Source organism: Aedes aegypti, chromosome 3 (assembly GCF_002204515.2).
Source record: "Aedes aegypti strain LVP_AGWG chromosome 3, AaegL5.0 Primary Assembly, whole genome shotgun sequence".
Taxonomy (NCBI): Eukaryota; Metazoa; Arthropoda; class Insecta; order Diptera; family Culicidae; genus Aedes; species Aedes aegypti.
Window position 1 is genome coordinate 8,623,238 of NC_035109.1, and position 16,629 is coordinate 8,639,866.

The 16,629-nt window shown below is 40.3% G+C and overlaps 1 protein-coding gene and 1 non-coding gene across 3 annotated transcripts in view; both read right to left on the bottom strand.

Annotated features, from left to right (window-relative positions):
* Positions 1-16,629, bottom strand: part of LOC5571900 (ras-like protein 3) — a 116,905-nt gene that overhangs the window by 16,839 nt on the left and 83,437 nt on the right. For both annotated transcript variants that reach the window (XR_002502058.1, XM_021852588.1), the window contains exons 3-5: positions 6,248-6,355; positions 6,044-6,172; positions 5,825-5,977 (exon numbers count right to left, since the gene is read on the bottom strand). Coding sequence is in view for 1 of the 2 variants with exons in the window: in XM_021852588.1 (XP_021708280.1) it covers positions 5,825-5,977; positions 6,044-6,172; positions 6,248-6,355 (390 nt within the window). In the remaining variant the exon portion in view is untranslated. The remainder of the gene's footprint in view (positions 1-5,824; positions 5,978-6,043; positions 6,173-6,247; positions 6,356-16,629) is intronic.
* On the bottom strand, positions 16,126-16,197 carry Trnaa-agc. Its single transcript has one exon. It is a non-coding gene; the product is annotated as a tRNA-Ala (tRNA).

Genomic DNA, 16,629 nt, shown 5'->3' on the forward strand with positions numbered 1-16,629 from the left:
GATCGACGAGTCTTGCTGCTGCGACTGCTTCCATCATCATCCTCCAGTTGGGCCTGCAGAATAGCAAACTTTTTGGCGATGAATTCCATTTCCACCCGCTTTTGCTCCTCGAGCTGCTGGAGTTCTAGCGAAGCGCGTAAAGCACGGGAGCTCCCCTTTGATGAACGGCTTCGTCTTGATCGACCGACAGACGGTGCAATGGGTGTGTCCATCCTAACACCTTTATCGGAACCTTCCGGATGAGAGCCGGAGTTGAGGTTAAGAACGCCTTCCTGCTGTGGGTTTACACCATCTGGATGCTGCTGCGTCGTTGACGGTGCCCCAGCGCCGGGGAGGTTTGTAGAGCTCGACATCTCCGGGCGATTTCACCATAGAAATCTAAAAAGTTTTGTTGGGACAGCTACGGAAAGATGCTTCGGAAGATCTTAGAGCATGACTCGTAAGTACGGTGTACATGAATCAGCTTTTTAGCTGCAATTTATTAGAGACGAATTATTATCTTATTTTGCATGGAAAATCAGTTTTACTTACATGTCTAGTCCTTAATAGCAAACTTGTCCACTGTCCAACAATTTTACACTAGTTTTAAGTTCAACTTTTACTAATTTAGGGATATATTTAAGCAATTCAATGTTTTGTGTTCTAGCCGTAAGCAAATTTTACTTCTTGTGTCTGCATGTACTAGGTAGGAACAAATTTAATTCTATTTATTATGCATGACGGATTGGTGCGCATACATGTGCGCTGTCGATATCATACACTACGGATTTCTCCTGCGTGTGGATCGTGTGACCCTGTCGCACCGGGGTGCTGATTTCTCGTCGTTCAGAACATGTGGTATGCGGTTAAAGTGTTTATAGAACAAAGCCACACCTTAAATTTTCAAGAGCACAAGACTTGGTAACCAAACAGTGCTTCGCGTTGAAAATCTATCCTATTGGTCACCACCAGCAAGCAAGCAATTTGATTGGTTTTCAACGCGAACTGTTGTCAGGTTCTCCAGTCTTGTGCACTTGAAAATTCAAGGTTTGTCTTCGTTATATAATAACCTTAAATCGATTTATTCAATTCTAGCGATAGATAGAACTGATGATGCTTGATGTCATTATCAAGGATGACGCAGAGATAGAGAAAGACATCTATTAGGAAGAATGTTACAAAAATGATAAAAGGACGGGACTGAGATTCAACCCACGACCTCCTGCTTGGGAAGCAGAAGCGATAGCCATTAGACTATCAACGCCATATCAAAAACTGAGAAGCCATTTGACATAGAATTGGCCTAAATGAGTTGAGATGGAAATTCGCATAGCCATCGAAGGATATGAATTGTAAATAAATGGTACTAGTTGTTTAATTCGTTTATGTGTCGATGTTAAGTTTGTCGGTGTGAATCGATAGATGATTGATATCTGAAGGAATCATTGAGCAAATACCTGATTTAATTTCTGATCAGAAACTTGGAGAAAATCACGAAATAATACAAACAGTAATTAATACAAGCGGTAATACTTAACGTCATATCACTAGGAATTTCCAAAAAAGGCTAACCTATATTTTTAAAGATTCCAAACTTATTTGGTTCCTGTTTATAATTATTTTTGTTTTGTTGGCTCTGTTAGGTTTCGTTATGGATTCTGTTTTGGTTTCTTCTTATCTCTCTTCAGAGATCTCTAAAGTTCACTCAAGACACTCAGTCACCATCAGCCTTAACATAAGGATTTGGAGGGTGCCATATCAATCTGAAAATATTACTATTTAACCCTCTAATACCCAACCCCGCCTTTAGACGGGGTACACTTTGGAATTTTGTGTATTTTTTTCGTAGCTCGGAAATCAAAATGATTTTATTTTTGGTTTATACTTTGACTCATAACACGCATATAAGAAAAGTTTTTTATGACTTTTGAAGCTTTTTTGTATTTTTAGAAATTGTTTGAAAAATTGCATTCTTATATAACCTACAAATGCCTGGGGCTTCATTTAACGTGTAATATAAAAAATCGTACCTTTTATATTTTTCTACGATTAACCTATCACAAACGAAGAGCCTGGTGGTATTAAAATCATTTCAAACCTGTTTTTCCGTTAGTTACACGGAAAATAAAATACGTTCCGAGAAAAAATTAAACATTTAATATTTTTAGAAATACCGTAACAATTTATTTTTTTATTATTGCCAAAAATCAACAACTAGAAAAGGCTTCAAGAAAAAATGAAAAAAGCTAGGGATGTTCAAAAATAAAATTTATAAAAATCAAAAACCAAAATTTAAAAATTTGCGAATAAAAATAAATAAATGCCCAAAGCGTGTTTAGAACGATTTTAGATAACGAAAAATAATACTTAAATCGAAAATAAAAATTTGGGTATTAGAGGGTTAATGTAATTACACATTGAGCATAGAAAAGCCAAATATCAAGATCCATTGGAGTGGTTATCTTTTTTTTTTTTGTATGGTATTAAGTTCGAGCTGCCTGACAGCTTTACTCGTCAAGGCTGAACCCTCGGTCTGGCTTTTGCCAAGTTTTCTCTCTACCAGGACCAATACTCAGACGGACTAGGCTATGGTGCCCACATGAACACTGTATTTTTATTAGTATTGTGACGTGATAGTTTTTCAAAAATACCCATATTCCCTTGCTTCTGAGAAAAGGAAGCATTGTAAAAATCAGCAGCTCCATCAGAATTTATTTGAAATAGTAGTGTAGTAGTGTCATTACTAATATACTGTCTAGTCGAAATGGTTTTGAATAATTTGCCATTAAAGTGCTATTTTGATTACTCCTGTCTTTTACGTAAGATTAGAATCTTGAATGTCAATTGTCGTCAAGTCTTAACAAAATTGGCTGTTTAGTAGTAGTTCTAGTTAATTTCGTTTTTTGTTGTTAAAAGTATTTATTGGTCATTGCGTTCATATATCCATCGTATATGATAGCGCTGTTTCTAGCTTGCTAATAGTAAGAGTGGCTACGGATCATTCTGGTTAGCAAAAGGCAAACTGAACGTCACCAATAGTATTGTTGTCCACTTCGAATGGATTAATTATTTGAAATGGGCATAAATTCTATCAATAACGCAGAATGTCCGTTGCATCACATCCGTGATATTATTGCGTCTATGCCATATGAATTATGACGCGGCTTTAAGCAAAAAATGCCAAAATGTGATACTTCCACTACAGGTTACGCCTTTGGTTTCCATCATATGGGCTAATGGATTATGCCCTCCCATCGCGGCAAGGTCGCATAACCAAGGGGAGGATTGTATCTAGTAATTTATCCATCGATTTTCCTGAAACATCCTCCAAGATTCCTGGTCAAAACGTCTTCTAAAATTCAATCAATAATTTAATCATTTTCCAGTATAAATTTCTACGGATTTTCTTTAAAATTGTCTTTTAGGATTTATATAAGATTTCAACTAGTGATTTCTCTAAGCTTCAGAGATTTCTTTTTCAATTTCTACAGAAATTCTTCAGTAATTATTTTAAGTTATAAATTTAAACCCTCAATGAAGAATCTCTGAAATAACTTCTGGACTCTTGAGGAAGTTTTAGAAGACTTCCTAGATAATATGCTAGATATACAAAAAAAAATGGGTCGAATCTCGGATTAGAAATTTGATGATCGACTCGGATAAGAAATCTCTACAGAAATTTGATGATCGTAGGAATTATTGGGAAAATTGCTGTAGTATTAACTGGTGTGAAAATTAAATAAACTTTAGAAGATTGCATGGGATTTTTTGAGACACTTTTACTTGGATGAAAGGCTGGTGGAATTCATAGAAAAAAAAAAACATATGCTCAAAGAATTCCTTAAGGAATTTTGGATTTCTGGGAGGAAACGTGGATGAATTTTCAAAGGAATCCACATGAACAGGCGGAAGAAATATAGCAGGGTTTATGAAAAAAAACGTAAGCTATATTTTTGAAAACCTTTGTGGATTTCATCGGAAGAAATTCTGTAGAAATACTACAACTGGAGAATTCGATTGAAGTGAAAAAATATCTGGAGGAAATGAAAGGGGGTAGTAGCTTCAGAGTTCTCAAGGATTCCCTGGCACATATTCTAGAAAAATTCGTCTTAGCATCCTTTAAAAAAATCTCTGGAATAGTTTCTGATAGAATTGGTCGAAAAATCACTAGAAAAATGTCTGGATAGATCCCTGTAGGAGCCCTTGGAAGTATTCTACATAAAATTACTATGATCATACCTGAAGCTTTTCCTCGGGGAATCTGAGACGAAATTCTTGAAGAACCTGTTGAGCCCGTTATAGTCTCGGAAGGTTTCTTTTGCATCAGGATTCAATGCAAGTAGATAAGCAAAAATGAGACCTTAGAGACATTTTTGGGGTAAAATAGACATTTTAGGGACCTTCCACTAGAAATAAAGACTTTTTAGCGTCTTGCATTGACATAGAGACCAGCAGGCGAACTCCGGTGGACAATTTCTTCGAAGAGAAGAATTTTTTTTTCCATTACTTATTAACAAGATTTTTTCTTTTCTTCGAAACAAATACGCGCCGGAATTCGCCTACAGGTCTTTAAAAAGAAATCTACTGCCAGTCCTGTCCTTTACTTACTCATTCATTGGATAAACTTTTGTTATCGTTCATATTAAAAAATCAGTTGGTCTAATTTTCTCATCTATTTCTAGATAACAAATAAATAAACCGCAACAATTCTGTGAATTTTTGTAGTTTTTTTTTTCTTTGCACCGAAGTGGCCCAGCTAATTGCAAAAGTTTTCAGGATCGAAGAAGCTTGAAAAATGTTTCGTCACGCAGAAACTTCATCAAATTATTTGTATTCATATTTATTTTTCAAGCCTTCTGCTGGACTTTTTTTTATTGAATCATGGGTAGGAAAATCCTTTGACTGTCCTACTCAGATGTTTTGTGCGTAGTACCTACATGTCATACCTGATCTACCCACTTCCCGCACCAGAACATCCTGTAGTAATCGTTAATGACCCTATGTTGCAAGAAATTACTCAATTTGCTTCATCCTGGCGAAAAATATTTAAGATTGATGTATCGCATGACATGTTTTGCAATCATCGGAATTATGTCCTTTTCCAGGGTTCCGGAATCGCTCAACATGCTTTGTATTATACTTCTGTTGTAAAAGCATGAAGATTGATGATATGGTGTGTGCTGATCAAGTTTTGGCCCCCAACTGGATGCCTTAGGAATAGGTTCCAGGGAATCCGGATCTGGCCATAATGGTTTCAAATGAGTTGAAAGATTTGGAATATAGGGGTCTATTTTGTAATTCAAGCGAATTCACGTGACTCGTCTGAAGTCATTGTCGATCAAAGTAAGCATGCATATTTCAGATGTCACCCGTCGACTCCCATAGTAATCCAGTCACATAGAGTGACGACTGTCGATAAACTCGAGTGACAGAGCCAAGTCGAGCGAAATTTTTAGTCGACAGTGACAGTGAGTTTTCGCGGCAACCTGGAATCGAACCAAGAACCTTGCGATCGACAGGCCCGAGCGTACACCACGCGCCTATCGACGCCTTGATGCGGAGAGAGGCTAAAACGATACATAAAGCGTTCGTATTGTAATATTCGTTCCACCTTTCATAAGGCAAAATGTATGAAATTCGATAGTCCAGTTCGTTGCGTGTACTATTGGTTCATGATTCAGTTCCAAACACTATAGTTCCGGACAAACCCCACGGAACATCCGTATAAATCCCGAACCGACCGTCGGACAGAGATCCCCATGGGCCCATAATCCAATGTAGTCCAATTTGCTTGAAATTGGGTTTCTACCAAAACTAACGAATTGGTACACTTTACAATACTCACGTCGTTAACATTAATTTTGGCTTTGGCTGACGTTTCCATGAATGCACAGTTGAACTGGTTGGCGAGGCTTTTGCCGAGCTCCTTGCCGACCACCCGTTCGTCCTCGAGATCGCACTTATTGCCGACCAGTACCATGGGAACGTCGTCAGTGTCCTGGAAAAAAATATGACAAATTAAGTCAAACAATCCCAATTGGGCTCTCTCGAAAGTCCTCCTTGCCTTAACCCTCAAAATTTGTTCCCTCAGGTCTTGCAGGTCGTTGAATGTCGATTGTGCGGTAATGGAATACACTAGCACGAAACCCTGGCCGTTCTTCATGTACAGATCTCGCATGGCCGTGAATTGTTCCTGGGAAAAGAATTATAAGCATTTGTGTTATTTAACAATGAATGAGGTGCGAAAATCCACACAGAAAAGCCTTACCGTTCCTGCAGTGTCCAGAATTTCCAACATGCATTGCTGTCCGTCCACCTCCACCTGTTTGCGGTAACTGTCCTCTATCGTGGGATCATATTTTTCCACGAAAATACCCTGAAAGTAGGCAAACAGAATGGACATCAGTAAGTAGGCGATGGTCGGGTACGCTTTGATGAAATGCCATCCAATTTTACGAATTCGGATTGGTAGAGTGGGTGACTAAAAACTGTATCAGATTTATTTGAACTTTAAATAACTTCCTATTCGGGGGAGTGAGGGTTATTGATTTTATCTCAAAACGTGCAATAATTTCCACTTCCTTTTTCATCAATCTTCATTCCGTTACGCTTTTACTGCGAGCTGAATTTGAATACCGACGAGACGGGAAGGTAGATTTATTTTTAGTCCAATAATATCTTGACATGGCAATTATTACGAGGGAAATTGAGTTCGTCATCAGAAGAGGCCACGTGCACGACCCCAATGGAGAGCTTTTTACCCATCCATATCCATCATGGCATCCTTGGATTCCATCTGTCTCGTCTTCGCCAAATGCCATCACCCAACCCGGGATTAAAAGTTTGAAGTGCCCATTAAAGCCACCCACCTCCGGAGCCCTGTCAGCGCTTGCTACGTCGTCCCACGCCTACTTCGACGACGACGGGTGCACAATTCTTGGAGGATGAATGGCTTCATTAATTCGGTAATGATACAACGGGAGCACGGAACCAGGCGCAACAGGTTATCCGCTCGCTTTTCCTGCGGCTGGCCGGAGGCGCAATGTTGTGTGGGAGCACTCTCTTCTATATGGAAAGGGGAATTTGTGGGAAAACCGCACCGCAAATGACCGACCTCCTCCATGGCCGTAGTCAGGGTCTAGGTCCCTTGTTCCACACAACCGTTGGATTTTATAAGAATTTCATGCAGTTTTGGAACATTTCTTCAAGGAAACCGACATATTATTTCCGACAAGTTTTTTTTTTTTGAATTCCTGTAGTAATTTATATAGGCATTACTTTAAAAACATAAGGCATGAGCTTATAGATTTAATATTGATTTTGTTTTTGCAAAGTTTACCCATTAAAATTTTTAAAAGAATTGTCAAAACAAAATTTCGAAAAATCAGAAATTTCTCCACAGGTTCTTCCGAACATTTTTATTTGAATTCCTGAGGAAATAACACTCCGTATTCTTATACAATGGTAAATGACTGGACAATGCGTACCATTGGTACTTCGCGTACCTGCAGGTATAAAATAGACCCCATTTGTGGCCTCTTGTCCAGTAACTCCTATTCCTACCTCCCCGTGGTGCCGCCTGGGGTACGAGTAGCCGTAGGGAAGATCGGGTAACCAACCCTGGTGGGACCTTGGTCGTATGCTAACAGGAAAGGGGGGCTCCTCTCTTCTGAGAGTGTAGCTTATCAGAGCGTCTGTTCTCCATGTCAGGGGCGGCTCAAAACAGCGTCTATTCTCCTTGTTAGGAGCGGCTGATCATCGTCCTAGTGCCAGTGTGGGACTCTAAACAGTGCTGTGCACGATGATCCTCCGGCGAGACAGGGGGTTGGTGCAGGCCTTACAAGCCAGTCGTTAAAACTATCAGTACAGGAAGCATACAATGTAAATTCGTACCGGAACAATCGGCATAAACCCAGGCATCGAAAACGGACTAACGATTGGAAACTCGGATCATGGAACTGTAAGTCTCTCAATTTCTTGGGAAGTACCCGCATTCTTTCCGAATTATTGAGGGCCCGCAAGTTCGACATCGTAGCGCTGCAGGAGGTTTGCTGGAAAGGGTCGACGGTACATACGTTTAGGGATGATTATACCATCTACCAGAGCTGCGGCAACAGACATGAGCTGGGCACAGCTTTTATCGTGATGGGCGAAATGCAGAAGCGCGTGATTGGGTGGTGGCCAATCGACAACAGAATATGCAAGTTGAGGATCAAAAGCCGTTTCTTCAATATCAGCATAATCAACGCGCACAGCCCTCACCTAGCAAGTGACGATAACGATAAGGACGCTTTCTACGCGCAGCTGGAACGTAAATACGACGGCTGCCCAAGCCATGATGTCAAAATCGTTATCGAAGATCTCAACGCTCAGGTTGGCCAGGAGCGACGTCGTTTTGATTGATGGAAGACACTTCTCGGACATTATCGACGTCAGAACCTATCGCGGCGCAAACATCGATTCGGACCACTACCTAGTGACGGTTAAAGTGCGCCAACGACTCTCCGTTGTGAACAACATTCGGTACCGACGCCCGCCACGGTACAACCTGGAACGACTACCCGAAGTCGCAATTGATTACGCACAAAGTCTTGAAGCTGCGTTGCCGGAAGAGGGAGAGCTCACCGAAGCCCCTCTTGAGGACTGCTGGAGTAGTCTCAAAGCAGCCATTACCACAGCAGCGGAAGGTGCCGTTGGGCTCGTGGAAGGAAATCGACGGAACGGTTGGTTCGACGAGGAATGTCGGACGGTTTTGGACGAGAAGAATTCAGCGCGGCGATGATGCTGCAGCAAGGCACCCGTCAAAACGTGGAACGATACAAGCAGAAGCGAAGACAGCAAACCCAGCTTTTCCGGGATAACAAGCGCCGCCTGGAAGAGTTGGAGTGCGAAGAGATGGAACAGATGTATCGTTCTCAAGACACGCGTAAGTTCTACAAGAAACTCAATGCATCCCGCAAAGGCTTTGTGCCGCGAGCCGAAATGTGCCGGGATAAGGATGGAGGTATCTTGACGGACGAACGTGAGGTGATTGAAAGGTGGAAGCAGTACTACGATGAACACCTAAACGGCGCAGAGGAGGAAGATCAAGATAGCAGGAGGAATGGCTTCATCAGTACGGCGAATGAAAGAGACGTGCCAACTCCCACAATAGGTGAAGTTAAGGATGCTATCAAACAGCTCAAGAACAACAAAGCAGCTGGGAAGGATGGTATTGGAGCGGAATTTATTAAAATGGGCCCGGACAGGTTGGCCACTTGTCTGCACCGATTGATAGCCAGGATCTGGGATACAGAACAGTGGAGGAGTGGAAGGAGGGAATAATATACCCAATATACAAAAAGGGTGACAAGTTAGAATGTGAGAACTATCGAGCGATCACCATTCTTAACGCAGCCTATAAAGTGCTTTCCCAGATCATCTTCCGCCGTCTACCGCCACTGGCAAGCATATTTGTGGGAAGTTATCAAGCCGGTTTTATGGACGGGCGATCGACGACAGACCAAATCTTTATGTTGCGGCAGATCCCCCAAAAGTGTCGCGATTATCAAGTCCCTACGCACCACCTATTCATCTATTTCAAAGCGGCCTATGATACCATCGACCGCGAAGAGCTATGGAAGATTATGGACGAGAATGGTTTTCCAGGGAAACTGACTAGACTGATCAAAGCAACGATGGATAGTGTTCAGTGCTGTGTGAAGATATCGGGTGCATTATCGGACCCGTTTGAAACACGCAAAGGACTTCGACAAGGTGATGGTCTTTCCTGCCTCCTGTTCAATATTGCGCTAGAAGGTGTTATGAAACGGGCGGGCTTCAACATGAGGGGCACGATCTTCAATAAATCCAGCCAGTTCATCTGCTTTGCTGACGACGTGGACATTGTCGGAAGAACGTTCCAGGTGGTTTCTGAACAGTATACCAGGCTGAAACGTGAAGCAGATTGGGTTGGATTGGAGGTAAGTACGTCGAAGACGAAATATCTGCTGGCTGGAGGAACCGAGCGCGATAGAGCTCGCATTGGCAGATGCGTGATGATCGACGAGGATAAGTTCGAGGTGGTGGACGAATTTGTCTACCTCGGATCATTGATAACGTAGGATAACAACTGCAGTAGAGAAATTCGAAGACGTATCATTGCCGGAAGTCGTGCTTACTACGGACTCCACAAGACCTTGCGATCTGGTAAACTTCACTTCCTTACTAAGTGTACCATGTACAAGACGCCGATAAGACCGGTAGTCCTCTACGGGCATGAGACGTGGACAATGCTCGAAGAGGACCTGCAAGCGCTAGGAGTTTTTGAACGACGTGTGCTTAGGACGATCTTCGGCAGAGTATGTGAGAACCAAAGCTGGAAGGGTACGATGGGCGGGACACGTTGTGAGAATGCCGGACAACAATCCCGCAAAAATGGTGTTCACCTCAAATCCGGCCGGTACAAGACGAAGGGGAGCGCAACGAGCTAGGTGGTTTGACCAAGTGGAGCAGGATCTTGGAAGTGTGGGGCGATCGAGAAACTGGAGGATAGCCGAGTTAATGGGCGTAACATTGTGGCGCAGGTCATGTCTCGAAGGACGTAGAGCCAGCAAAAGCAAATTCTTATACAAGGTTTAGAACTACTAATCTTTTGATTATCACAAATCAATTCATAGTTTTTGTCAGGCTTTGGTTTAATCCTCATCTTCCTTTTTTCCTTATATTCTTCGAGATATTACTCCTGGTAATATTTCCATAACTCTGCCATAAATGTTTTAATGTAATCTATCAAAGATTCCGCTATCAATATTTCCGGTGGAATTTCTCTGGAAATTATAAGTTCCTACAAACAGGGCTGATAGCGGCCGGAAAGCAAAACAATAGTAGCTTCAGTGATTAAAATGATCAAAACAGTGTGCTCATGGCATTAGGACGATTCAAATTTCAAAAATATTTCAACATCCAAACTCCCATATGCTCCTCACCATCCTCACCATAAAAATAGTGTTCTGTGAAATTTTCAGCTCTTTAAGTGGTGATTTGAAGGTGGCTCAAAGACAATGTAGGTTTATATGGAAATCACTATGGAGAAATTTTTAGAAATGTTCCAAACAGAAATGTTCATCCCATATTGAAAACTCATTCTTCAAACCTTAATGAAGGATGATGTTGAAGAAACAAATCCCTTTTGAGCTAATTTTGTTTGGGATATTTTTTGTACATATTTGCAGGGCTTTAATCCCATATTAAGCTAAATAATAGCAAACAAACTCATGAATATCTCTTCTGCTATCCGTCGGATTGAATTTCTCTCTTCAGCAAATTTCTTTATTATGGTTTTCTTATCAAGGGTTATTTTTCAACAAATACAAATAAATTTCAGTGACGACTTCCTTCGGAAGGGAAGTAAATCCGTTGGGTTAAAAATCTTGTTAATAAAGACAGAAAAAAAAAAAACAAATACAAATAGTTTTTATCATTCCTGTTAATATCAAAAGTTATATTCTAGTGGAACAACATGCAACTTCCCCCTGTCCCCCTTTCTGGCTACGCCCATGCCTCCTCCCTCGTCTTCCACACAACCCACGAAGACATCAACGACGACAGGATCATTTTATGCCGATTGGAGAGTGTCCGTTTGGGCATTAGAGTGTTCTGATGAGCGGGTGGTCCCATCGCCTGAAGGACAGAGGCCAGAGTATGAATGAAGAACATCGAGAGGAGGGTGTTGAATATATTTGCATAGGAAAACAGGGCCAGTAGTATTATGCGGTGTCGCCGGGCATTTAGCAGGACCCTCCGGGAGAGTCCTTTTAAAAGTATTTACATTTGAGCCTAGCAATTTACGATGACTAAATCCGGTTGGCTTAGAGTTGGGGAACCGGTAATCAAGGCCAGTGGGCTCTATGGGAAATGCAACCCAATGGAAGCTGGGTCAATAGTCTAGCTAGGGGGGCGTCCATTAATTACGAAGGGGATTTTTGGGAAGAAGGATTTTAATTTTTCACGCATCATACAATTTATTTTTGAATAATCCTAGTAGCTCTTTTTATTCCTGTTCAGGTCCGCCACTATGACCAGTTTTTGGAACCAAAGAGCTTTTGGTTTATGTGGGAATATTATTAGTTGAGTTTTAGAAACATTAGGAGAAATCTTCCATTTTTGCAAGTATGAAGAAAAAATATCCAAACTTTTTTGCAATCGACTACAGATGACACGCAGGCTTCGTCCTTTGGCGGATAGGCCTGTGTCATCCGCAAACAAATATTTTTGACATCCCTGAGGTAACTCAGGCAAGTCAGACGTGAAAATGTTGTATAATATTGGTCCCAATATGCTGCCTTGAGGAACACCAGCTCTTACAGGAAGTCTTTCAGACCTGGATTTCTGATAATCAACCGATTTGACGATTTGACAGATAACTTTGGATTATTCAAACAACGTATGTTGGAAAATTCAAGTTCTTTAATTTAACGATCAAGCCTTCATACCAAACACTGTCGAATTCTTTTTCTATGTCTAGAAGAGCAAAACCAGTAGAATAGCCTTCAGATTTTTTGGAACGAATCAAATTTGTTACACGTAAAAGTTGATGAGTGGTCGAATGTCCATGGCGGAATCCGAACTGTTCATTGGCAAAAATTGAATTTTTGTTGATATGGACCATCACCTTTTCAAAAAGTTTAGGGGGAGATCCCCCAGTACCGGACACTTAAGCCACTAGATTCATAATTCGAAAACTATTGATTTTATGGGCTAGTGTTAGCCATTTATGATAAATATTATCATTATTATAGTTAGCGTTAGCGTTAGCGTAGTTACGGTATACTTCGTAGATTGGATACTAGCAATATTAATGTTTTTTCTTTTGATAATCTCATCTAGAATGCCTTCAGGACCAAGGCTAGGGAATAAGCCTTGATCCAATCCTTAATAAGAATACCAAAACCATGAATATTGCTATTCCCGGCCACGCCCATCTTTACCGATTGGGGAAGGAAATGTTGATGTAGCACTTACTTATTGAGAGGCCTCCGACTCAGCGACACCCTCATAAGTGCTACGGAGTTGGGGGTTGGGAGGGGTATTAGGTCATCAGGATTCGCCTGAAAAGCTAGCGATAGACCCAAAGCAGTTTTTGTTTAATTGTTTTTGATTTAATCTCTTGAATGCCGGCAATCAAAAGAGGACAAATGTTTGATTTACAGTATAAAGAATGTTGTTTCAAGTCAAAATAGTCGATTACGCGTCCAACGGTAATAACGATTTGCTTTCTACCTAGTAAAAAGCAGAATAAATCCCTCCAAGATCATCTAAATAAGAAAAAACAACTTTGTTATGATTCACATGGAACTGTCATTTACATGAACATACAACCGACAAAAAAGCACTCACAATGCATAGCCAATTGCGCGATAAGCGACCAGTTGAAACGAGTAAATTGCCGCACTTCAAATAAGCGAGAACGAAAAAAAACACACGGGACAACCGCAGAAACATGTTGCACTCCGAATCACGAACATCTGATCACGAAACCGTTACATCTAAAATAAATTCGGGTATTCTGTTTAAAGGAACGGGACAGTACATAAATTTAAAGTTTTTTCCTTAACAGGGCTAGTAGCGGCTAAGTGTCTTGAAAATTGCTTGAAAAATGAGGCCTAAAAGTGACCAGACAAAAATCAAAAAGGGACCAATAAGAAATCAAGATAATAAGAAGAATCTTATTAGGGAGGATAAGATTGTTATTCTTACCAGACATTTATCTAAGAATATTTAAAAGATATTATTTATTTATGACATTACAACAAGTATTACTGTATGAATTTCTACATTATTTTCTCCATGCATTTGCTCAAAGAATCTACTAAATATAGTTACAGAAATTATCTCAGAGATTTTATCAGGAATTCTATCAAAGATACTTTCAGAATTTTTCAAGAAAGTCTCGAGTCATCCAAGAATTTATTCAATTATTCCACCATCCTTTCTATATAACTTCCTCCAAAATTCTTGTTTAGAGCATTGGCAAGAAGTATTTTTCCTAAACATTTTCCAGGAATTCCACAAAATTGTCGTTAAAGATTTCTTTAAGATTCCTTCAGCAATTTTTCCGGGAAATCCCCAAGTGACATCTGATGAAACCTGATTGAGTTCTATAGTAAGCCTTGATTAACTCCCACAGTGTTGTGTTTAAGAACTACTTCAATCTGGAGGAAGTCTTGAAGGATTTCTTAAACTTAAACCTGGGTAAATGTAGATTAATTATTGTAGGAATTCATACGAAAACGCCAGTAAGGATAACTAGAAAAACAGGCGTAGGAATTCATGTAGATTTGCCCTGAACAACTCCTGTAGGAATCTTTGGATAATCTCCTAAAGTAACAACTGGGGCAAACCATGAAAGATGTAGTCAACAAATATCTGGAGGTATTATTGAGAATTACTTTCAACACAATCCTCGTGAAAATTACTGATGCATCGGAGTGTTCCTGAATTTACTGTAGCAAATTCTGAAGTAATTCCTCTAAGCATCCCTTGAAACTCCGCTGGAAGATTTCCTTGGAGAATTGGTAAAGGAATCTGAATAGGAATTTCTAAAAGGATCTCTGAAGGAGCCCCTAAAAGTGAAGAAATCTTGAAAGAAACATTATCAGAAACCCTGAAACTCTTTCTTAAGAAATCTGAGAAAAAAAAATCTGGAGGACCTGTCAAATAGACGCATAATAGTCTTTGAAGTTTTCTCTACAACCTTTTATATTTCACAGCAGGATTCACAGAAAGAAGAATAAGGAAAAAGTGATTTGTTATAATACTGATTTTAGAAACGTTCCGTCAAATATAGAGACTTTTTAGAGACTTGCTTTAAGGTGAAGATGAATCGAAGCCAAACCTCAAATTTTCAAGAGCACGAATCTGGAGAACCAAACATCCGTTTGAGCTGAAAACTTAATCGATTGGTCACTAGCTGAAGGTGGCCAATCGATTAAGTTTTCAGCTCAAACGGGTGTTCGGTTCTTCAGATTTGTGCTGTTGAAAATTTGAGGTTTGGCTTCGATTCATCTTCACGTTAAAAAGACCAAGTTCCAGCGCTGCTGCAAGCTCTGTAAGAAACCTCAGGAATGACTGACATTAATACATTCACATTATATTTTCTGTCAATGATTCCATAAATTTGAAAATTTCCTGGACTTCCTTGAACATGAAGATTTTGCTAACATTCGTCCTACCCATGGTTTTAAATGTGGACGCGCCTCTGATCATTGAGTAGGCAACATCAATAATTACTGTCGGCAATTAGGAGGCAGTCAATAGGCTAACAGATTTTCACAAGATCCAGCAAATTTGTTTGCTTCGCGGATGATATGGACATTGGATTTGAAACGGTGACAGATCTGTACACCTGCCTAAAATGAGTCGAAAATAAAGTATATGCTTATAGGCGGAACCGAGCGCAACAGGGCTGGACTAGGATGTAACGTGACGATAGACGGGAATACTTCCGAGGTGGTTGATGAGTTCATCTACCTCGGATCCTTGTTAACGGCTTATAACAACGTTAGGCGTGAAATACGGAGGCGCATCATCAGTGGAAGTGGTGGCTACTATGGGCTCAGAAGAAGCTGCGGCCTAAAAAGATTCAGAAATGGCTCCAATTGTAACCATGTAAAAATGCTAAAAAGACCGATGGTCTTCTATGGACATTGGGCGAAACATTTGCCTCATCCATCTCTAGTAGATTGTTAGCAGCGTTCGCATGAGGATTTTCATCTTACGTCTTGACATTGGAGCAGCTTTCACATAATCGCGGCCAAAGTTCTGGATAATCCATTTGGCCATGGTTGTAATTGATCATCTTGTGCTTCTGCTATTACCAGGAAAGGTCCTGGTCTTAATGCTATCCCGAATTTCGATCACAGGGTTTTGCACCAATTCCTATTTTGGACGATTTTTCCTGTACTCTAGCAAATCAACCGATTCATACAGGAGTTCTTCCAAGAAAATCCCGCTGGGTTTATTCCAGAATTTTTGAATATATTCTTTTAACTTGACGCTTATATTGAGCTGTTCGGTGATCCAATCCACATGGTTATTAAATTAATTAACTCATTACGCGTGCTAAAATGGACAAATTATGGGTTAAATTATGAAAAAAAAATCCACTTGCTCGGCTGGGATTTGAACCCAGGACTCTTGTATGCTAGACGAGCGCTTTACCAATTAAGCTACCGAGCCACTTGGTGACCCAATAACTGAGTTGGTTAGAAGTTAAGAATTAAAATCCCTACAGACCACGCGGACCCCTTTCATAACCCATATGGGCCCATTCATATATTTCATAACGCTGAAGGGGGTGGGTGGGTGTTTTCAAGATGTTACAGGTCATACAAAATTCGGAAAATTTTCTTTTAAAATTCGTTATGAGGGGGTGGGTGGGTGTTGAAAATGGCCATTTTTATCGTTATGAAATTTGTGAATAAACCCAATCCATCCATGATAAATATTATCATTTTTATAGTGCACAAAAATAAATTTGAAAATATAAATATGAATTTTGATGATGTATTTTAGTACCAAATTAATCGATCTTGAAAGGTGGCACCCAATAGCGGACACGATCTGGAAATGCCTCGAATTCTGCAAATTTGAACATCATTGAATGTGTAC